This window comes from Anomaloglossus baeobatrachus, chromosome 1 (genome assembly GCF_048569485.1).
Source record: "Anomaloglossus baeobatrachus isolate aAnoBae1 chromosome 1, aAnoBae1.hap1, whole genome shotgun sequence".
NCBI classification, from domain to species: Eukaryota; Metazoa; Chordata; class Amphibia; order Anura; family Aromobatidae; genus Anomaloglossus; species Anomaloglossus baeobatrachus.
In genome coordinates, this window is record NC_134353.1 from 923,472,592 (window position 1) to 923,496,165 (window position 23,574).

Genomic DNA, 23,574 nt, shown 5'->3' on the forward strand with positions numbered 1-23,574 from the left:
TGCAAATATCAGCGGTGCAGGCTTCGAATGATGGCGCCTAGAGTTGGCGCATGCGCAGATTAAGCTCACGGCTCAAAATCTCATCTGCAGATGCGCCGTCTATGGCCCATTGATTTGCCAGCTTAAGGAAAATGGCACCCACAGATGAGATCCCAGCTCTTCTTTGAGCCGACAGCTCAATCTGTGCTCGCGTGGGCTACGGTCGCCATTTCTTTGAAGCCTGTGCGCCTACAGTTTCTGGATCTTCCTGCCTGACAACACCCACAGCGAACATACGGTGTGAGGGTAGGCCTGGGCTATAGGCTGTTTTTCCAGATGTAATAAGATGATCTGTGTATGTAAATAATCAAAGTATAGAGGTCGTTGCATTATTATCTGTGTGTCTATATGACAATCGCATAGAAGCTTCGTAATAGGATTCTAAGATGTGTATTCTGCGAAGTGTTAGTGTTACCAAAGATAAGGTTGCCAAAAGGAACAATGAACAAAGAGGTATTCATAACATACTGAGAGAATTCATAATTAGTTGGTTCACACCATGTGGAATGAGGGATGTGAAATGTGGGATGTTGACTCCTTGTTCTTGCTCCAAGGTCAAAGTCAAATATTGTATTGTATAATCACAAGATTCTTTAATACACGAGTCAGAAGCTAGCCTCTGCTCAAGCAGTGAACACGTTTCATCTTCTGATTCATTTATATCTGCGCAGATCGATTTGACATCCATCTCTGTGACCCTGAAAAACCCAATTTCCTGTTTTCCTCAAAATTCCCAACCTTGATAACGAGACACCCACTGCACCGCCCGCAACATCGCACTACTACATCACCACCCCTGCCTCCTGTGACTCCGCTCCACCACCGCTGCCATCCTACCCAGTAAGACACTACCGGATGATAAGACGGACCCCTTTTTGTTTTTGTACCTTTTTTTTTTTTTCCCTCTAAATTTGAGGTGCATCTTATAAAACAAAAAATACCATAATGCTTAAATTTGGGGGGCAAATTTTAATTCCTTTTTCTGTAGTTTTACTCTTCATTTTAGTATGGGGACTACCAAGACAATGAGGATCTTTGTTGTGGGTTGCGATCTTGAGCATTATGGACAAAATATGAACACTAGTTGAGAGAACCCAAACTGGCAAAAATAGTTTATTTGAATAAAGACTTCCCCACACTCCCTCGTTCTCCAATTTATTAAGAAATTAGATTAAAAAGAAATCCTGGAAGTTCCAACGTAATCCAATGGTATAATATCCCACAATGTCCATCAAATCCTATGGACACTCATTCTCAGAATGTTCTCAGAACGAGGCTCCATAAGTCTCTCCCGCCGGTCAGCAGCAGCATGAGATTTCTCACACCCCATCGACTGTCATGGGTACAAGTGCTAACCGTGAAAAACTGCCATGTGAATGAGCCCTAACACTGGATAAGCCTCGAAACAGGAGACACAGCAAAATGAGGTTGCAGGAGTGTAAGGGCGGCTTTACACGTTGCGACATTGCACGTGCGATGTCGGTGGAGTCAAATCGAAAGTGACGCACATCCGGCGTCACTTTTGACATCGTACTGTGTAAATGCTAGATGATACGATGAACGAGCGCAAAAACGTCGTTATCGTATCATCGTTGCATTCACCGACATTTCCATAATGCCGGTGCCGCGACAGGTACGATGTTCCTCGTTCCTGCGGCAGCACACATCGCTGTGTGTGAAGCCGCAGGAGCGAGGAACATCTCCTTACCTGCCGCCAGCGGCTATGCGGAAGGAAGGAGGTGGGCGGGATGTTTACATCCTGCTCATCTCTGCCCCTCCGCCGCTATTGGCCGCCTGCCGTGTGACGTCGCTATGACGCCGCACGACCCGCCCCCTTAGGAAGGAGGCGGGTCACCGGCCAGAGCGACGGTCGCAGGGCAGGTGAGTGCATGTGAAGCTGGCGTAGCGATAATTTTCGCTACGCCAGCTATCACACGATATCATACCTGCGACGGGGTCGGGGACTATTGCGTGCGACATCGCAGCATCGGCTTGCGATGTCGCAACGTGCAAAGCCCGCCTAAGGCTAGAGTCACAAGACCGAATTTTCTCCATCCGAGAAAAACAGTCTGAATATTCTATGTAGAATCTGATCTGAGTTTGATCAGAGTGTCGTCTGTTTTTTCTTGCAAGTGGAGAAGGATAAAAAAAAAAAAATTCTACCATTTCCTCTATTCTGTCAGTCTATGAAAATTGGAGGCACAGAGACCGTCTGTGAGATAAGGAGACACCAAGATCCACCAAAATATCTTCCATTAAAGAGTCTATAGTTTATTGAAACAGTTGGTTCCCAGACATTTTTGCACCAAACTTATTTGGGTCAATCTAAGTTGTTGTGATGCACAAACAACATATCCCCAGAAACTAAAGATGCCACCTCCCTGCAACCACTAGGGGAGGGACACTCACAGTATATAAATGTATATATAGCGGGTCCGGCTCGGGTCGGGCCGCTGCTACTGCGGCTGCTGCTGCTCGGTGGTGGCTCGAGCGGTGGGCCGGATCCAGGGGACTCGAGCGGCGCTCCTCGCCCGTGAGTGAAAAGGGTGGGGATTTGATTGTGGGGATTTGATTATTGTCCGTGACGCCACCCACGGTTGTGGTGAAGTGGTGACACCACCGCTGCTCTGGACGGGGATCCCGGGAGCGGTGACAGGGAGCAGCTTTGATGTTAGTTCTCCCCTCCGTGGGTAGGGGGTTGGTTGTCCCGGGGCCCGGTGATGGGGTAGGGATGGATGGCAGGCGGGTTATGGGGCCTGGTGAGGTGCAGGGTCGCGGGGGCAGTGCTGTGCCGCACGGCACGGTGGTACTCACTCAGCCAATGATGAGGACACAGTTCTCGGTAAAACACACGGCTGGATGGAAAGGTCCCACAGACGGCTGCGGTGTTGTTTCTCCCGGCAGGTTGATGGTGACTGCCTTTCCCTGCACCTTTGTAGTGTAAACGGTTCCGATGGGTTCCCACCGGTAACCCGCTCCCCAGCTCGGATGGGTGCTGGAGGAGCCCCTTTTGCCCACAGGCTCTGGCCCTGGGAACTTTAGCCTTGGCGGTGGCTGTGTTTCCCTCTCTCGGTTGGACGGTTGCCTTCTGTCGGGACTTGGCTGCTGGGAAACCCAGGAAGTTCCCTTCGCTAACGGATTTGGCAAATTCACGGCGACTCCTAGCCTTGCCGGGGTCCATAAGCCCCTGCCGGATGGTGCTGGCTTCTCTTTGTGTACCGGTCCGGTACCGCCGGGCCACCGCCCTTCCCCGGTCCTTATGGTAAACTCGGATAGGCCTCTCCTGCAGACGGTCACCACAGTCTGCCAACCTTGCTGATCCGTCCGGGCCACACACCCGGACCACCTTCAGGCTGCTTAACTGCCACTTTCCTCCTTCCACTTTCACTTCCAACTCCAATCTCTCTCCACTCCTCAACTCATCTGCCTGCTTTTCCCGCCTCCAGGACTGTGAACTCCTCGGTGGGCGGGGCCAACCGCCTGGCCCACCCCCTGGTGTGATCATCAGCCCCTGGAGGAAGGCAACAAGGGTTTTAGTCTGACCTTGGTGTGCCTGACCGGGAGTGTGGGGTGTGTTGGTGTTGTTCTCTGTGGCCCCTGGCTTGTCCAGGGCGCCACATATACACTGCTGCGTTCAGTACTATCTCCACCTAGTGGTGGCCTCAATTAGATAGAATTATGTCATTAGGGGCTCAGTGATGCCCACTTATTTTTGCAAGAGATGGGGGGCATTAATACATAATGGGGCCAGAAAGGGAGACATACTTACAGGATGGAGGCTAAGATAAGCAACATTATTAACGGCCCCAGAATAAGGGCCGTTAATTCAGAAATGGCCAGGATGACAGACATTATTATAGGATGGGGCCCAAGTCAGAGGATATCAATAAAGGATGGGGGAACAGAACAGGCAACATTATTAAATAAAGGAGGCAGGAGGAGGAACATTATTACATGATTGGGTCCAGGATGAGAAACATTATTATAAGATGGGACATCATTAATATATTATGGGGGACATTATTACTAGAGATGAACTGTTCCATTGAGGTTCGGTTTGCCGGCAGCAAACGAGCCTAGCTCCACAGGCTCGAGACTGACCCAAGCCCCAAAGCGCTGAGTACCAAGCATACCCGAGCACAGCTTTGCTCACAAGAGTTTTGTTTGCATGTAACGTATCTGAACCTGTGACGCCCTGGACCACCAGGGGTCACAGTACACTAACACACACACACCCTCCCCTGGGTAGGTGACATCAGTCAATCAAATCCTTGTTGCCACCCTCCAGGCTTGATGTCCACACCAGTTGGGGCGGAGCCAGGCGGTTGACCCCATCCGCCGAGGAGTTCACAGGCCTGGAGGCGGGAAAAGACAGTGGAGTTTGTGGTAGACAGTGAAAGGAGAGGGGTGAAAACTGTGGGTGTCTGGGTTGGAGCCCAGGCACGTTCAGCAAGGTCGGCAGACGGTGGTGGCCGTCTGCAGGAGTTGGTGTAGGTCAGCGGAACCAGAGGACCGGGGTCAGGCGGTGGCCCGCCGGCACCGAACCGGGGAGCAGATTGAAGCCAAGCACCAAGGCAGGGTACTCAGACCCTGACTAGGCTAGGAGCCGCCGAAAAGGTCAAATTATCTGATTGCGGTCTGGACCTCAGGGGTTCATTCCCACCTAAGTCCCGTCAGAAGGCAACAGCCCAACCCGTCCGGATAAGTGCCACCGCCAAGGGCCAGAGATCCAAGGGCCAGCGCCTACGGGCAAACGGGCTCTCCCGACATGTACACGCCGGGGAGCGGACTACCCGTGGGAAGCCATAGGAGTCAAATACACTTACACAGGTGCAGGAAAACGACAGCCACCATCAACCCGTCCGGGGAGACTGAGAACACCGCAGCCGGCTGTGGGCCCCGTCCATCCAGCCGTTTGGTTTACCAGAGACTCTGTCCTTCTGTGTCGGAGTGAATACAACAGTGCCATCCGGCACCGCGCTGCACCGCAACGTTGCACCCGCGCCCACGCTGCCTCCTCGCCTCGGCACCTGCACCTCTACCTCCTCCCTAATCCCCAACCGGGGCCCCGGGACCAACAGCCCCTACCCACAGAGGGGTCAACACCTCAGCTGCTCTCCGACATCGCTCCCGGGATCCCCAGTCACCAGCAGCGGTGGTGCTCACCATCACCACAACCCGTGGGTGGCGTCATGACCGACATCCCAAATACCCACCAAAAACCTCCTCTTTTCACTCGTGGGCGAGGAGGTGCTGCTCGAGCCCCGGGTCCGGCCCCGTGCTGGGTCATTAATATAGGATGGAGCCCAGAATGGTGGATATTATTATAGGATGGGGCCGAGGATGGGGGACATTATTACAGGAGGAGGCCATTATTATAGTATGGGGCCCAGAATGAGGAATATTATTATAGGATGAGGCATCAGTAATATATTATGGGGCCAGGATGGGGGACATTATTATAGAATGAGGCAATTAATATATGATGGGGCCCAAGATGGAGGACATTACAGTATTATTGGAGGAGACCCAGGGCAGGGGAAATATTATTAGAGGATAGAGCCAGGATGAGAACATAATATAGGATGAGGCCCAGGGTGGGGCACATCATTATAGGATGAGGCCCAGGGTAGGGGACATTCATATAGGATGTGGCTCAGGACAAAGGACATTATTATTATTTTTATAGGATGGGGCCCAGGACAAGGGATATTATTGTAAGAGGGCGTCCAGTGCCCTGCTGTCCCTGAAGGTGTTATGGTCTAAATGTAGATGCTTTAAAGTAATGTATTTATATATGTGCATTGTTCCTGTGTAGTTTGTCCGGTTGCCACAAGGTGTCATGGGGTCCCTGGTCCCTCAGTGTAAGGGAATGTAGAGGGAGTGACAGGATGGCGTGGGCTAATAGGGGGAGGATAGTCCCCAACACAGCAGAATATAGGGAAGAGTGCTTCTTGATTAAAGGAGATAGAGCAGCAGTGACAAGAGTGAGGGGACAAACAGGGTCAGATGTAGCGGAGTGGAGTAGCGTGGTGTGAAGGGTCCAGGCAGAGAAAGGAGACAAGAGAGGAAGAATCATGTGGACTGAAGCAAAGTGATAACCCCTCAGTTACGGAAGCTAAAGCCAGAGGGAAAAGAGAAGTGGATCACCTTCCTAGGTCGGAGGCTGTTAGTAGTGCGGACAGAAGACAGGGCCAGTGTTGACTGGTGGGGGTCATTGACATGGCATGAACAAGGACTCTAGGAGTCCTCTCCTCTCGTTTGGATGGAACCGGAATGTTAGTAAAAAGGGAGTTAGCATGCCAATCCCTTTTCTCCTTGGTGGCTCTAGTGAAAGAGTCGGGTTCTGTGAAGAAAGTAATGCCTGTGAAAGATCTTGGTGTAACAACTGCCTTTATAAAGTAAAAGCTGTGTTTTAAGCAAATTTACAGTAAAGTTGTTACAGTTTTAACCGGTGGTAGACTCGCTACTAGCGCGGCGTGTGTTGCCAGTCAGAGGGAACGGGATCCATAGAAGCCGGACGAAACCCCAGATGAGCAGTTTCAAGCAGGTACCACCTCCACACCCACCCCATACACCACTCTGTCCCTCGTGTTTTTAGCATGCTGGGGTGGGTTGAGGATTACAGCCCTCTCCCATGACTGCCCCTCACTGGTACATTACACTATTCAAGGACGAGGGACATTATTACAGGATGGGGGACATTATTATAGTATGGGGCCCAGGATGAGGAACAATATTATAAGATGGGGCATAGGACAGGGGACATCATCGGGCTCAGGACTAGAGACATTATTATAGGATGGGGCCCAGAATGGGAGACATTATTGTAGTACTGGGCCAAGGATGGGGGTCATTATCATAGAATGGGGTCAGGAGGAGGGACATTACTACAGGACAGAGAATATTCTTATGGGGCCCATAGATTTTACCAACATGATGGTGGGCACAATGATCCAAATTTTGCATCACGGCCTATAGGGCTCTAGTTACGCCTCTCGCAGCAGGTAAATATTTTACTATCTGTAGGGAACTTACATTAGTGATACCACTCTGGTGATCAAATAATAATAAAAATAAACTGTTGGAGTGGTGCTTTAACTCCAATTAACAATTAAAAATCTGATAGCAAAAAAAAATGCTCAAAATGAAATATTTTTGAGCTTTCCGAAAGACTTGCATTGTAAAGTACAGTCTTCAAAGCAGAAAACATAGGAAGAATGGTTGGGCTCCTATTTGGCGTCTTTGAAAACCGGACGAGGTTAAAAACGTTCAATAAGCAGTAAAGTATGAAGAACAAGTCGTTTTTACATAGGAAAGCATCAGGTTCATTCTTAGTTATCACTTTTTCATGCAAGTTTCGTTGCGGGCCTGCCTGAAAAAAAACATTGTGTGCACATACACTTATAAAGGCTGAGGGACAGTAAAAATGAGTTGTACTTACTGAGCATGGCGTAGGGTTTGGGTTCCCTAGAGTTCAGGTCCAACAAATAATCCATTGTGTCCTTCAAACACTTGGCCGTCAGATTTGCTGGAGCTGCGGAGATGGCAGCGAAGCCAAAAATCAGCGTGAGGATCTGGTGCGCGCACATGGTGCACAGTGCGGTGAATTGCCGGAGTTCGGGGCTTTTATAAACCACAGGGTCACGGCGTCGACTAATCACGGGAACAATTCATGTTTTCCAAAGCAGCTGTAGAGCGTAAGCTAACATCATTCTGCAGAAAAAAATCAATTACCACCCGGCTTTACCCGTGAATAGGAAGAGTCTCACGTTTCCCGTCCCCTATGGAGTCCGAGCTGGCCGGACCCTTTTCGTGACGCAAATGCAATAACGTACACAACCAAAAGCTTTACCATATTAACCTGACTCACCGGGTCATGGACTAATTAGTAAAAAAATACAGCTCAAATACTCCATGTTTATTTACATGTGAAATATCTTCAATACATTTGTAAAGACACCGAATGTACAGGCGCAGAACAGCAGCAAAGACTGGACGACCACGGAACGGACGCATGCACCTTCAATATATACACAAAATACAGAGATAGAAAATGAATACAAAATTAATACAGAGATAAAAAATAATAAAATCACATAATCCTTCCTACAACTCTCACGGAGACATAGGTTTCTTATGAAAAAAGGAAAATACAACACATTAGTGCCCCCTCCCCGCCCCAATAATAATAATAATAATAATAATACACGTTAAAATAAGTTAGAGCAACTTCACAAGTAACTGTGCAAAGAGAAAAAGGGACCTCGTTGGGGTCGGACGCCGTAAGGCGACGTTCACACCTGCTTCACGAAAGGCTATTTTTCTGGGGAGTTTTTGAAGGAGTTTTTAAGAGTTTATTCCCAAAGGATTTTCATTGGACAAGGTTTGGTTTGGAAAGGTTTCCTTCAGGACGTGCTTCAAAAACAGTAACGTGCACTCTTTTTTTTCACCAGGAATAAAAAAAACTAAAAAAAAAAACAAAAAAACAACTCCTAATATGAACAGTAAAGTTCTGGAGGACTCAATTCTCCATTGGTTTGGATAGGAACATTGTAATACCACATTTCTCCTGCAGAGGCCACTGTAGTAGGGACGTGTGGTCATCTTCAAGGCAAAAACCGCCAATCATTAGGGATTTCAACTACAAGACCTGCATTTACCATATAAGAAATAGTAATGAGCGAATACTAAAATATTCGGGTTTAGGTTGTTCGTACCGACTAACTAGTACTATGCCAATATTCACCACAAATAATGCACCTAATGCAAGTCAATGGGGAAATGATTGGGTTCCCCATTGATTTCTTGAAGATTCTCCAGAAAAACGCTTGGGTTCTCCATTGACTTCTTGAGGATTCCCCAGAAGAATACTTGGGTTCCCCATTGACTTCTTGAAGCTTGCCCATGAAAAATGTGCAGGTTCCCCATTGACTTCTTGAAGATTTCCCAGAAAAATTTTGGGTTTACTATCGCCTTCTTGAATATTCCCCAGAAAAATATTCAAGTTCCCCATTGACTTTTTGAAGATATGCTAGGAAAAGGTTTGGCTTCCCCCATTGACTTTTTGAAGATTTCTTAGAAAAATGCTCAGGTTTCCCGCTGAATGCTTGAAGATTTCCCAGAAAAATGCCCGAGTTCTCCAATGACCTTTTAAAGATTTCCCAGAAAAATGCTCAGGTTACCCGCTAAATTTTTGAAGATTTCCCAGAAAAATGCTTGGGTTCCCCATTGACTTCTTGAAGCTTGCCCATGGAAAATTCCCAGGTTCCCCATTGACTTCTTGAAGATTTCTCAGAAAAATGTTTCCGTTCCCCATTGAGTTCTTGAAGATTCCCCAGAAAAATGCTTGGGTGCCTTGTTGATTTCTTGAAGATTTCCCAGAAAATTGCTCGGATTCCCCAGAAAAATGCTCGGATTCCCCATTGACTTCTTTAATATTCCCCAGAAAAATGCCCGGCTCCCCACTGACTTCTTGAAGCTAGCCCATGAAAAATGCCCAGGTTCCAAATTGACTTCTTGAAGGTTTCCCAGAAAAATGCTCAGGTTCCCCATTGCCTTCTTGAATATTCCCCAGAAAAATGCTTGGGTGCCTCGTTGACTTCTTGAAGATTTCCCAGAAAAATTCTTCGGTTCCCCATTGACTTGGTTCGTTATTCGTGACGAATACTGGAATAGTACTAGGTATTCGGTATAAGTAACCCAAACCCAAATATTTTAGTACTCGCTCATCATTAATTATAAGTCCATGGGTCATGTTGTAGATAGGGTTTTGTCGGAAGGGTTCATTATCGGAATATCCCTTTAGGATTTTGGATTTCAAAGAATAGTGCTAAAAACAGTCCTATACACATCTCCTATGTACATACTAGATTATTCTGTGGTTGCTATAATCTGAACACTTGACTTTTCCCGCACTCTGGAGCAGATATATCTGACCACTAAAGTTAAAAAAAATAAAGCAAAAAAAAATTAAAGGCCAAACATCACAGATTTATGAGGTATTTCGCTGCACATTCAACATAGACACTAAGGATTCATATATGATAAAAGGTATCCTAAACATTGCCATCAGTTTCATTGCTCCGTTGTGTCTACAATAAATATATTCTATCGTTTTGTGTATACAGCTCCTCCGCAGACCCAGGCGTCTTACCGTTTAAGAGTCATTCTATAGTTAGACTTCCTCCTATTAAATCCGGGAAACACTGAAAGGAGTACGACTGCAGGATCAGACTACTTAAGGTTTGTTTGTAGTCTGTTACCATGGAGACACATGAGTCTGAATAATAGCTGCATACACAACTTTTTTATCTACATATATAGACTGGAGCTTTATAGAAACATTAATTGCAAAAGTGAACATACCCTTTAAGGACAGATTTAGCTATAATTTCCCTTTTAAAAAAGACAGAGATACACCGGTCAATGGACGAAAGTGGGACCCTCAATATAAAAAAAAAATGAATAATTCAGTTAAAAAAAAAAATAATTTTAAAAACGCAGTCTGTTCTAATTGGCTTGTTTGGGGTAACTCATGAGCTTATTCTTTTACAGGGGACTGTTAGCAGATTTCCTATGACGTAAGGGATAAATATTTTAGGGTTTTGTTTGCACAAATGATGACGATTTTCGATGGCAAATCTCTGCATCGGAAGATGTAGATTGTGTGGATTTTGTTGCAGATTTCGTTGTGGGTACAAACAGTGTTTCGGTAACACCCATCAATCCCTGTTGCAAAATGTCAATCACCTCTCAAGTGGATAGTTGCTTACTTGTGAAACGCTGGGGGTCCGACTACTGATCCCGAAAATGATGGCCTGTCGCAACGGAGCGGTGGTTGAACCACTGAGCTTACCATAAAAAACAAATGCCACTATAGAGTATTCTCGACAGAACCTTGTTTTCCAGATTGATAGACCCCCCCTACCTCATCAATCAACAAGTTGTCCCTTTAAGCACCCAGCCTGACAGTGAATGAGGTATCTTGGCCCTTCGAGGCCAGTAGACCAACAGGTACAACTGCTTCTTCCTTACATATCATAGCTATGTCCATTATTGATGTGCACGATATAACCACCAGCCATAACTTCCTAATGGTGGTCAATGGCACCATTTAGGCACGAAAAATTGTACAGTCTAAAACTTTTCTTTTGTATATGGGGAAGATCCAATATTTTTGGATTTACTTTCAAACCTGATTGTGACTTCGCCGGTTACTTGCGTGGTTGCCAATTAAATTATACATCTGGAATCTTTATAAAAAAAAAAAAATTCTTTAAAAATATAACGACATTCCCCAGGAGCACCAAAGAGCAGCACAATATTATAACTGGTTGACACGTGAATACTGGTTCAAAACCGCACTAGAAAAGTGACAGCTCCATCTCACTGTGGGGTCCAAGCAATGTCTTCCTATGACCCGATTATCCGTATACTTTCCCCTGTATCTCTAGTCCCTGTATGTACATTGCCTTGCAAAAGTATTCACCTCCTTGGCTTTTGACCTATTTTGTTACGTTACAACCTGTGTTTAAATATGTTTGTGATTTGATTTGAGTGTGATGCCTTGGCAAAAAATAGTGTAAGTTGGGGAAGTAAAGTGAGAAAAATATAGGCAAAATTTATATTTATAGGCTAAAACAAATAATAAAATTGCCATGTGGATATGTACTCATCCCTTTTTCTACGAAGCCCCTAAACATTTCTGGTGCAAGCAATTCCCTTCACAAGTCACATACTTAGTGAGAGGAAGCCCACCTGTGTGCAATCTAAGTGTCCTGGGGTCCGTCAGTATATACACCTTTTCTCAAAGGACACAGAGACTGCAACACCATTAAGCAAGAGGCCCCACTAACCAACCCATGAAGACCAAGGGGATCTCCAAACAACACCTTGAAGATGAAGGAGACCTTCAAACAACACCATGAAGACTAAGGAGATTTAAGGAGATTTCCAAACATCATGAAGACCAAGGAGATCTCCAAACAACATCATAAAGACCAAGGAGATCTCCAAACAACACCATGAAGACTAAGGAGACCTCTAAACAATACTATGACGATGAAGGAGATCTCTAAACAAACCATGAAGACCAAGGAGATCTCCAAACAACACCATGAAGACTAAGGAGATCTCCAAACAATACTATGACGATGAAGGAGATCTCTAAACAAACCATGAAGACCAAGGAGATTTCCAAACAAGTCTGAGACAAAGTTGTTGAGAAGTACAAGTCAGGGATGGGTCCTAAAACAAAATATCCCAATCTCTGACAATGCCCTGGAGCAGGATCAAATCCAAAGGAAAGAACATGGCACGACAACAAACCTGCCAAGGGAGGGCCGCCCACCAAAGCAGTCAGCCCATGAAAGCAGGGCATTAATCCTAGAGACAGCACAGAGACCAAAGGTAACCCTGAAGGAGCTGCAGAGTTCCCAAGCAGAGACTGGACGATCCGTCCATACAACCACAATAAGTCATACACTCCATAGAGCTGGCCGTTATGGAAGAGTGCCAAGAAAAAGCCTTTACTAACAGCCAAAAATTGAAAGGTTCACTTTGCTTTTGCAAAACTCAAAAATATTCCAGGGGAGTGAATACTTTTGCAAGGCACTGTACATAATTATAAATAGCTACGTCCCTTCTATATTCCTTCTGAAGCATTCAGAAATTGCCAAGGCAGCACATACCTGTACTACCGATACACTGCCAATATTCATCTATCATGGAAAGCAGACTGGCAGAGGGTTAAATATCCTTCTCATCTAGGAGATATCACATATATATTAAAAAAAAAAATAAAAAAAAAAAATCTACATCGATACAGTCACAGAGTATAAAAAAAATCTTCCATATTTACATCTGCTTTACATGAATACTGCTATAGTAGTGTGGTGTGAAGGGATCAGAAAGACCGGGAAGATACAACTAAAAAAATATTGCCACATATAATTGTTTTTCTTCCTTCAAATCAGTCCTTAATTTTTCTATTTTTCCACAAGTAACACACTACGAACACCTCGTCTGGACCCATGAAAGTTCACCATGGTTCCTCAGTAAGGAGCGGTGGCCGCTCACTTTTCGGTGGAAGTCATCCTTTTGGACTTGATAAAAGCCATTCCATGAGTCCTCATGTGGGTGTTTAATGCGGCTTCGGTTTCGAAGGTCTTAGAACAGACTTTACACGTCTTTCCCGAGGATACATTATCTGCTGCCAGGTTCCCGATGCTCGGTTTGTTCTCCTGTTGATTGTCCTCTCCGGATCCATTCTGCTTGGTAGATCCTTGAGGTTCCTTGAGCTTGTGAACGATGAAGAGGTGTCTGGAAAGGGAGACGTGAGATGTGTAGCAAAGGCCGCATTCTTGGCACTGGTAAGAGGAGCCGTCTGACTTGTGTTGGGGGATGTGCTCGTGGAACTGAAGGAGGTTTTCGGTTGTGAAGCCACAGACCGCGCACTTGTGGACCTTGAAGACATTGATCTTGAGTTTCTTAAGAGGTTGGGTAATGGATCCTCTTGATGATCGGAACTCCATAACCGGCTCTTCCAACTTCCGTTTCGGCGAAGGCTCCTAGTAAGATTAACAATTAAGTTAAGATCACGTGTTTATATTCCACCGACTACGGTGTCGACATTATTGTATAGTGTAAATTATAATTGATCACAGAAGGAGAGGAACACAGGGAAAGAAAGAAAAAACAAGGGACAGAAAAGGAAGGAAAGGAAGAAGGTCAGAATGGAAAGATATTAGATAGATGCAATAAAAAGTGGGGAGAAAAGAAGAAAGGAGAGAAAAAGGGAAAGCAATAAGACGTTTTGTGGTGCGCATGTAATGATTCACATCAGCAGGGAAGAAAAAGAGGGAAAGAGGAAAGAAGTGAGAGAAAGGAAGGAAAGGAAGAAGGCGGAATGGAAAGATATTACATAGATGCAATAAAAAGTAGTGGGAAAATGAAGAAAGGTGAGAAAAAGGGAAAGCAATAAGAAGACATTTTGCTGTGCTGCAAGTAATAATTCATATCCGCAGGGGCGAAACAGAGGGAACAAGGACAGAAGTGAAAGGAAGAAAGGACAAAGGGAAAGAGGAAAGAAGTGAAAGGAAGGTAGGAAGGACAAAGGGAAAGAGGAAAGAAGTGAAAGGAAGAAAGGAGAAAGGGAAAGAGGAAAGAAGTGAAAGGAAGGAAGGACAAAGGGAAAGAGCAAAGAAGTGAAAGGAATAAAGGACAAAGGGAAAGAGGAAAGAAGTGAAAGGAAGGTAGGAAGGACAAAGGGAAAGAGGAAAGAAGTGAAAGGAAGAAAGGAGAAAGGGAAAGAGGAAAGAAGTGAAAGGAAGGAAGGACAAAGGGAAAGAGGAAAGAAGTGAAAGAAAGGAAGGACAAAGGGAAAGGGGTATGAAGTGAAAGGAAGGATAAAGGGAAAGAGGGGAAAGAGGGAAAAAGTGCAAGAAATGAAAGACAAAGGGAAAGAGGTGAAAGGAAGAAAGTACAAAGGGAAAGAGGAGAAAGAGGAAAGGGAAGATGTTGTAAAGGAAGAAAAGGTAAAAAGACAAAAAGAAGAGGAAAACGGGAAAGCCATGGGAAGACACTGCACACAAATTATAGTTATTCATATCATAACAGGGAGAGGAGAGGAAAAGAAAAAACAACAGGATGAAAGGAAGGAAAGAGAAGAGGAAGAGATGAAGGGAAGATGTTATAAAGAAGAAAAAGATAATGAGATGAAAGTGAAGAAATAAGGGGAAGCACTGGAAGGATGTTACAGATTATCGTCATTTGCACCAGAAGAGGGGGAAGGAACAAAAGCAAAGGAAAGAAGAGAGAAGACAAATGATAGAAAGGTCAGTTACTGTGAAGAAGCAAAGTGAAAACCTAAAGAAAGGAAGAAAAAGGTAAAGCAATAGAACTTGTTCTGCAGTGCTGAATACACATTATAACCAGTCACATCAGGAAGGAAAGGAAAGAATTGAAAGGTTGAAAAGAAGAAGGAAATGAAAGGATGAGGAAAAGGAAGGAGACTATAAAGAAAAAAGAAAAGAAAGATAGACAAGGAAAAAGAGAAAGCAATGGGAACATTCTACAGTAATGTATACAGATTATATCAATGACATCAGATAGTAAAGGAGCAAAAAATGAAAGAAGAAATAAATGAAAGAATGGAAAGGTAAGTGCTAGGAAATGAAAGCAAAGGAGGAGATAAAAAAAGAAACGGAAATAGATAAGACACCATATGCAAGGAGTCTGTATGTTCTCCCCATGTTTGTATGGGTTTCCTCCGGTGTCCTCTTTAAAGACCTACAGGGAGGGATTTTAGATTGTGAGCCCCAATGGGGACAGGAGTGATGATGATGTCTGTAAAGTGCTTGGTGCTATATACAGTGGCATATAAAAGTTTGGGCACCCCGGTCAAAAATATTGTTATTGTGAACAGTTAAGCAAGTTGAAGATGAAACTATCTCCAAAAAGGTATAAAGTTAAAGATGACATATTCTCTTTGAATTTTAGGCAAAACAAACAAAATGTTTTCATCTTTTACATCTGAACAACTAAAAAAAAAGGAAAATGGGCTGATGCAAAAGTTTGGGCACCCTTGGAGATTTGTGCGCTTGCAGACCTTAATTAGCCTATTAGGGTTATGGCTTCTTCACTATCATCAGATGATGCACATTTCCCAGTGGTATAAAAACCCCAGCCTCCACTAACCTTGTGCCAAAAAATAGCAACCATGGATTCTTCTAAGCAGCTGTCTAGCACTCTGAAAATTAAAATGGCGGCGGCCCAAAGCAGGAGAAGGCTATAAGAAGATAGCAAAGAGTTTTCAAGTTGCCCTCTCCTCAGTTCAAAATGTAATTAAGAAATGGCAGGAATAGTAGAGGTCAGGATAAGGTCTGGAAGACCAAGCTAAATTTCTGTGAGAGTTGCTCATAGGATTGCTAGAAAGCAAAGGCAAATCAGATCTTCTGCGTGACTGCAAAAGACCTTAAGGAAGATTTAGCAGAATCTGGAGTTGTGGTACATTTAGAGACACCTGCACAAATATGGCCTTCGTGTAAGATTCAACAGAAGTAAACCTCTGCTGCGTCCTCATCATAAAATTCCGTGTTAGTGTATGTAAAAGAACATCTAAACAAGATTGATGTATTTTGGAAACAAGTCCTGTGGACTAACAAGTTTAAAAAAAGAACTCTGGCCACAATGGTCAAAGGTATGTGTGGAGAAAAAGGGCACAGAATTTCAAGAAAAGAACATTTCGCCAACCATAAGCATGGGGGTGGATCAATCATACTTTGGGGTTTTGTTGCAACCAATTGCAAGGGAAACATTTCACGGGTAAAGGGAAGAATGGAGTCAATGAAATTTCAGCAACTTCTTGATGCACACATAACTCCATCTATAAAAAAGCTGAAGTTGAAAAGAGGAGAAATGAAGAGAAAAGAGGATGGCCTCTCTAAATGGATAATGATCCTAAACACACGTGAAAATCCACAATAGATTACCTCAAAAGGCGCAAACTGAAGGTTTTACAATGGCCTTCACAGTCCCCTGATCTGAACATCATTGAAAATCTGTGGCTAGAACTCAAAAGAGACGTGCATGCAAGACGAGCCAGGAATCTCACAGAACTGGAAGATGAGCCAGGGACCTCACAGAACTGGAAGATGAGCCAAGAATCTCACAGAACTGGAAGACCAGCAAGGAATCTCACAGAACTGGAAGACCAGCAAGGAATCTCACAGAACTGGAAGACTAGTCAGGAATCTCACAGAACTGGAAGACGAGTCAGGAATCTCACAGAACTGGAAGACCAGCAAGGAAACTCACAGAACTGGAAGATGAGCCAGGAATCTCACAGAACTGGAAGACGAGCCAGGAATCTCACAGAACTGGAAGACGAGCCAGGAATCTCACAGAACTGGAAGACGAGCCAGGAATCTCACAGAACTGGAAGACCAGCAAGGAATCTCACAGAACTGGAAGACTAGTCAGGAATCTCACAGAACTGGAAGACGAGTCAGGAATCTCACAGAACTGGAAGACCAGCAAGGAAACTCACAGAACTGGAAGATGAGCCAGGAATCTCACAGAACTGGAAGACCAGCAAGGAATCTCACAGAACTGGAAGACCAGCAAGGAATCTCACAGAACTGGAAGACCAGCAAGGAATCTCACAGAACTGGAAGACGAACAAGAAATCTCACAGAACTGGAAGATGAGCCAGGAATCTCACAGAACTGGAAGACGAGCCAGGAATCTCACAGAACTGGAAGACCAGCAAGGAATCTCACAGAACTGGAAGACGAGCCAGGAATCTCACAGAACTGGAAGACGAGCCAGGAATCTCACAGAACTGGAAGACCAGCAAGGAATCTCACAGAACTGGAAGACTTTTCCAAGGAAGAATGGATGAAAATCCCTCAAACAAGACTCAGAAAGCTCTTAGCTGTTACAAAAAAACATTTACAGGCTTTAATACTTGCTGAAAGGTGCCTAAACGTTTGCATTAGCCCATTTTCTTTTTTTGTTCATTTTAAAAAATAAAATATAAAAATATTTTTTTCTTTTAGAGATCATTTAATCTTCAAGTTGCATAAAGAGCACCAATCAACAGGATTTTCGTATATAACCTAAAGCCAGTGCTATACTGGCACTATCAGGCTGAGTCTATACATACCTGTAGTGGTCCGCTCGGATGTTTAGGTTTTGAAATCCAAGAAAGTAAAGTTTATAAAATCGGCAGCTGATTGAGTGACAGCAGCTGAGGAGCAGATAATATCTGGGGGGGTATGAGATAGAGAGACCAGAGCAGAGTGGGAAAGAGGACAGGGGAGTATTTATTTATTTTTTATTTTTTAAGTGAGCACACTGGTGGCCAATGCCCATAATACTATAAGGAGGGCTATGGGGGCATTATAATATATGGAGGACTATGGGGCTGCATTATACTACATGGAGAACTATGTGAGCCCATTATACTATATGGGAGGACTATTAGGGTGCATTATACTAAAAGGAGGTCTAGAGAGCACATTACAATATATGGAGCATATTATACTATATGAAGGACTACTTGGGGTGCATTATACTACATGGAGGACTATGTTTGGCCCATTATTCTATATGGAGGGCTATGGGGATGCATTATAATACAGTACAAGGAGGACTATGGGAGCTACATTATACTATATGATTATGTGGGGCCCATTATACAAGATGGAGGACTGGGGTGCATTATACTGTATGGAAGCCAATGCAATGTGGTGCCCATTAAACTGTAGGGATATGTGGGGCCCAACTATACTATGTGAAAGTCTATGTGGAGGCATTATACTATTTTGTGGGCTATGAGGGAGTCTTTATACTTTATGAAGGTTATTTGAGGGCCATTATATTGTATACAAGCAAACATACAATGTGAAGGTTTGTGTGGGGTCAATAATACTGTATTTAGGCCCATTATACGGCATGGAGGTTTGTGAAGGGGGTCACAATTTGAGGATCATACTGTGTTGGGGTTACCATATTTTGCCAGGGCAGTTGAGGAGAGTACAGTAGGGTCATCATACTGTGCTGAGGGTAGTGTGGAGGAATTCACTGTGGGGATATCAGACAATGTTTGTGGGCCACATTACTTGGCATCATAATTTATGGGTATGATTCAATTTAGGGGATTCAATAGGTAGGAAATTACTTTGTAAGTGCTGCAAGTTGTGATATGTTCCTAAGCGATGCAGCCAAATTTATTTATTTTTTTGGGGGGGAGGCAATTAGAACCTCTGCTATGTGGCCCCATATATATGCCCTGACGTAAATGAGTGGGCAGCATGTCGATTGTGCTACAGTGAGCAGCCTCTATGACCTAAAGGTGCTCCTATTGCCGCAACGTTTCTGGACTTGTCATTTGGGACATCATTAGTTGGGATGGTGATTACACAGGAGCTGCCAGCAGAGGATCTTGATGATTTCCCAAACTGCATTCAGTGCAGCAGAACCTTCCTCAGACGACTACTAATGTTTTGAAAATGTAGTTCCCATTTTTCCACCATTTGCAGATCAGTAACGTCTCTATCCTGTGACTTCCACCACTTTTCCTTTCTAGTTTTGCCGTTTCGGTGTTGAGGAGTGTATATAGGATCAGCATGAGCACCGTATATATTAGTAGAGTTAGTTCTTACACCGATGGTACATTAGCTGTGGGACTATCTCCCTCCCGCAGGTCCAGCTGCTGTGTAATAATAGAATATGAACTTCAGATGAGAAGGAATGGCGGCAAATCACTGGTAGATATTAACGGCAAATTTATTGCACAAACTGCAGCATTGTTACAGCATAACCGGGGAGGGGGGAGTGCACGGGCGCCGGACGACGGCCGTTTCGCACCGTAACAGGTGCTTCCACAGGTCTGAATCCAATTGTCAATTCGGACCTGTGGAAGCACCTGTTACGGTGCGAAACGGCCGTCGTCCGGCGCCCCTGCACTCCCCCCTCCCCGGTTATGCTGTAACAATGCTGCAGTTTGTGCAATAAATTTGCCGTTAATATCTACCAGTGAGTTGCCGCCATTCCTTCTCATCTGAAGTTTATATTGGGTTCCTGCACTTTGGCAGAGCACCACGGGGATCGGCTGGAGATCCGTGATCCACGGGAAAACCACAGACTCGTGAGTACACACCGGGGCTTGCAGTGCCTAGCCTTTCCTTTCTATTATTAATATTAGAATATGCTCTTTTTGTATCTCTTACCTCTAGCTCTTCTTTGACTTCGGACATCTCCACAGACTCGGATTCTTCGGATTCGTCTTCTTCAGCTTTGACTTCACATTCGTTAATGCCGTGCATCAGCTGGATATGTTTTTCTAGCATGAGACGCTTGGTGAAAGCCCGCTTAGTGTCCGGACAATGCCTGTACATGGAAGCACACACGGGTTACCCAATAATGAAAATGTATGCTGGATTATATCTGGGGGCTTCTATCATAAGATAATTAGGGCGCCCCCTTGTGGTGTCAGCAGGCAGCAAGATATGGATCGTGTAACAAGGATTATGAGGACTAAAGAGGTAGCTTTGTAAGATAATTTTAAGAAGGAGTGGAAAATATGCTGCAAAGTAAGATGGTTTCATAAATAGAAGTGTTAATAGTTATTTTTTCATGAATGAACAAAATACAAAATGAATAGACAAAAGAGAAAGATTATTCAAATCAATATTTGGTGAACACGCTTCTTCTAGGTGCACTTGTCACTTGCACCCAGTTTTTGAAGGAACTTCGCAGGGAGCTTGTTCCAAACACCTTGGAGAACTAACCCCAGATCCTCTGTGTATGAGGCTTGTGCGGATCCTTCTATCCCTTCATGTGATCCCAGACAGACTGGATTATGTGAGATCAGGGCTCTGCGGGGGCCGGATCATCACCTCCAGGACTCCTTGTTCTTAATGATATTGGCTGGATGTTTGGGGTAAGTCAGATGTCTCCCTCATTGTATTGCATGACGGATAAGATGTATTTCTCAGGGTTGAGGACACCAAAAAAAATAGGTAAAGTTGAGAATCGTAGACGAAGTGGTCGACCAACCAAACTTAGTGCAGCAGATGAAGGACACATCATGTTACCTCCGAAATCAGAAGATATCCAGCAGTGCCATCAGCTCAGAAATGGCAGCAACCAATGGGACTCAGCTACACCCATCTACTGTTCAAGTGTGATCTTCATGGAATAATTGTGGCCAAAATCCATACCTCCAACACGTAATGAAGGCCAAGTGACTAAGCCATGTACAAAAACATAGGAACTGGGGTGAAAAAAAATGGCAGTAGATGGTCGAGACTATTTGGCTGTAACAGAAGGAAGTTTGCCCCTACAGGGCTGGAGAGCTGCACAATAATAAGTGTCTGTAGGAACAGTGATGCATGGTGGAGAGTCCTGCAAGTTTGGAGCTGTAATTTTCCAAAAGGAGTTAGGGATATGGTCAGGTTTAATGGTGTCATGAATACTGAAAAATACTGGCAGATACTTCTCCATCATATAGTACCATCAGTGAAGCTTCTGATCGGCTCCAAATTTATTCTGCAGCTCAACAACCGCAAACATCCAGCCAGTATCATTAAGAACAAGGAGTCCTGGAGGTGATGATCCGGCCCCCGCAGAGCCCTGATCTTATATCATCCCATCTGTCGGAGATCACATGAAGAGACAGAACAAGCCTCATACACAGAAGATCTGGGGTTGGTTCTCTAAAGGGGGCTTTACACGCTGCGATATCGCTAACGATTTATTTATCGGTCACGGTGTTTGTGACGCTCATCCGGCGTCGCTAGAGACATCGCAGCGTGTAAAACATACGAGCGACCTTAAACGATCGCAAAAGAGACAAAAATTGTTGGTTTTGGAGAGGTCGTCCAAACACCAAAAATCGTTGTCTTGTACGTAGCGATGTTGTTCGTCGTTCCTGTGGCATCACACATCGCTGTGTGTGACACCGCAGGAGCGGCGAACATCTCCTTACCTGCCTCCACCGGCTATGCGTAAGGAAGGAGGTGGGCGGGATGTTGCGTCCCGCTCATCTCCGCCCCTCCGCTTCTATTGGCCGGCCGCTTAGTGACGCCGCACGCACCTTCCCCCTTGAAGGAGGGATTGTTCGGCTGTCACAGTGACGTCGCTGCACAGGTATGTGCGTGTGACGCTGCAGTAGCGATAATGTTCACTACGGCAGCGATCACCACATATCGCTCATACGACGGGGTGGGTGCTATCGCGCTCAACATCGCTAGCAATCGTTAGCGATGTCGCAGCGTGTAAAGCACCCTTTAGATGTTTCGAACAACCTCCCTGCCGAGTTCCTTCAAAAAAGGGGTGTGGAAATGTAGCTAGAAGAACTGATGAGGACGAAAGGTCGTCACAGCAAATATTAATGTGATTTAATTTATGTTTTGTTCATTCACTTTGAATCTTATTAAAGGGAACCTGTCAGCAGAAATTTTGCACTAAACCTAAAGGTTTCCCCCTCTGCAGCTCGTGGGCTGCATTCTAGCAATGTTCCTGTTGTTATGTGCACCCTTTAGATCAAAATAAATACTTTATAAAGTGGTACCTTTTTGTATGCAAATCTTGTTAATCGTACACGGGGGCGGGCTGTCTGGTGTCCGTTATTCTGCCTCCTGCTGCTTTACGCCGTCCCCCATCGCTGAATTTCATACCTCAGGACGTCGCACAGTGCGCCCGAGGTTTCACGCATGCGCCGTGCCACACTAGCGGGACTGTGCACTGTGCACAGTGTGTCCGCTGGTGAAGTGTTGCGCAGGCGTGAGATTATTGGCGGCGCTGTGATTTTCATCAGCAAGTACCCGCCCATAATCTCGTGCCCGCGCTTTCCCCTCTGCCTCCACCGTTCTGCGTAAGCGCTGGCCACATGACCCCACGTCACCTCTTTCCCATCTTGCCCTGGAGCAGGAAATAGATGGGAGGAGCAGAGCAGCAGAACGGTGGAGGCAGAGTGAAAAGCGCGGGCACGAGATTATGGGCGGGTACTTGCTGATGAAAATCACAGCGCCGCCCATAATCTCACGCCTGCGCAACACGTCACCAGCGGTCACACTGTGCACAGTGCACAGTCCCGCTAGAGTGGCACGGCGCATCCGCGAGACCTCGGGCACACTGGACGGTGTCCTGAGGTATGAAATTGAGCGATGGGGGACGGTGTAAAGCAGCAGGAGGCAGAATAACGGTCACCAGACAGCCCGCACCCGTGTACGATTAACAAGATTTGCATAGGAAAAGGTACCACTTTATAAAGTATTTATTTTGGTCTAAAAGGGGGCACAATAACAACAGGAACCTTTCCAGAATGCAGCCCAGGAGCTGCAGAGGGGGAAACCTTTAGGTTTAGTGCAAAATTTCTGCTGACAGGTTCCCTTTAACTGATAAATCTAAAGTATTAAAACTTTAATTTTTGCAAACATTTTTCCATGGAAACATTTCTTCCACACCCTCCTAATACATTTGCTCAGTATTTACTATACATGCATATATATAGTGACAGTGCCTTGAAAACGTATTCACATCCCGTGAACTTTTCACATTTTTTTGGCGTTACACCCACACACTTTTATTGGGATGATATGTGATATACCAAAACTAAGTAGAAAGTATTTGTGAAGTGTAAAGGAAAAGATAGTTGGGTTTCTAAATATTTAAAAATATAAATCTGAGTCAATACTTTGTAGGACCACCTTTCATTGCAATTACTGCTGCGGGCCTTTTTGGGGGATGTCGCTATCAGCTTTGCACATCTAGAGGTGACATTTTTGCCGATTCTCCTTTGCACGTGAGCTTGGCTGCTTCTCTAGTTAGTGCTCCCATGCTTGGGATGTCAGTTTAGGTGGACGGCTGGGTCTTTGCAGTGGTGTCATACTCCTTCCATTTTTTTGGATGATGGATTTAACAGTGCTCTGTGAGATGTTCAAAGCTTGGACTAATTTTAAAGTTTAATCTCTTTTTTTATTAAGCTTTCAAGTTATTACAAGTTATTACAATATAGGATTAACA

At 44.9% G+C, this 23,574-nt stretch overlaps 2 protein-coding genes across 4 annotated transcripts in view; both read right to left on the bottom strand.

The window, feature by feature from the left end:
• Positions 1-7,631, bottom strand: part of LOC142256921 (O-acyltransferase like protein-like) — a 113,848-nt gene extending 106,217 nt beyond the window's left edge. The window contains exon 1 of the mRNA XM_075328951.1: positions 7,484-7,631. Within this exon, the coding sequence (XP_075185066.1) occupies positions 7,484-7,631 (148 nt within the window). The remainder of the gene's footprint in view (positions 1-7,483) is intronic.
• A 318-nt stretch (positions 7,632-7,949) lies between these two features.
• ZNF532 (zinc finger protein 532) overlaps positions 7,950-23,574 on the bottom strand; it is a 101,104-nt gene continuing 85,479 nt past the window's right edge. For all 3 annotated transcript variants that reach the window (XM_075327942.1, XM_075327947.1, XM_075327935.1), the window contains exons 10-11: positions 19,776-19,935; positions 7,950-13,610 (exon numbers count right to left, since the gene is read on the bottom strand). In XM_075327942.1, coding sequence (XP_075184057.1) covers positions 13,116-13,610; positions 19,776-19,935 — 655 coding nt within the window. In that variant the 3' untranslated portion in view covers positions 7,950-13,115. The remainder of the gene's footprint in view (positions 13,611-19,775; positions 19,936-23,574) is intronic.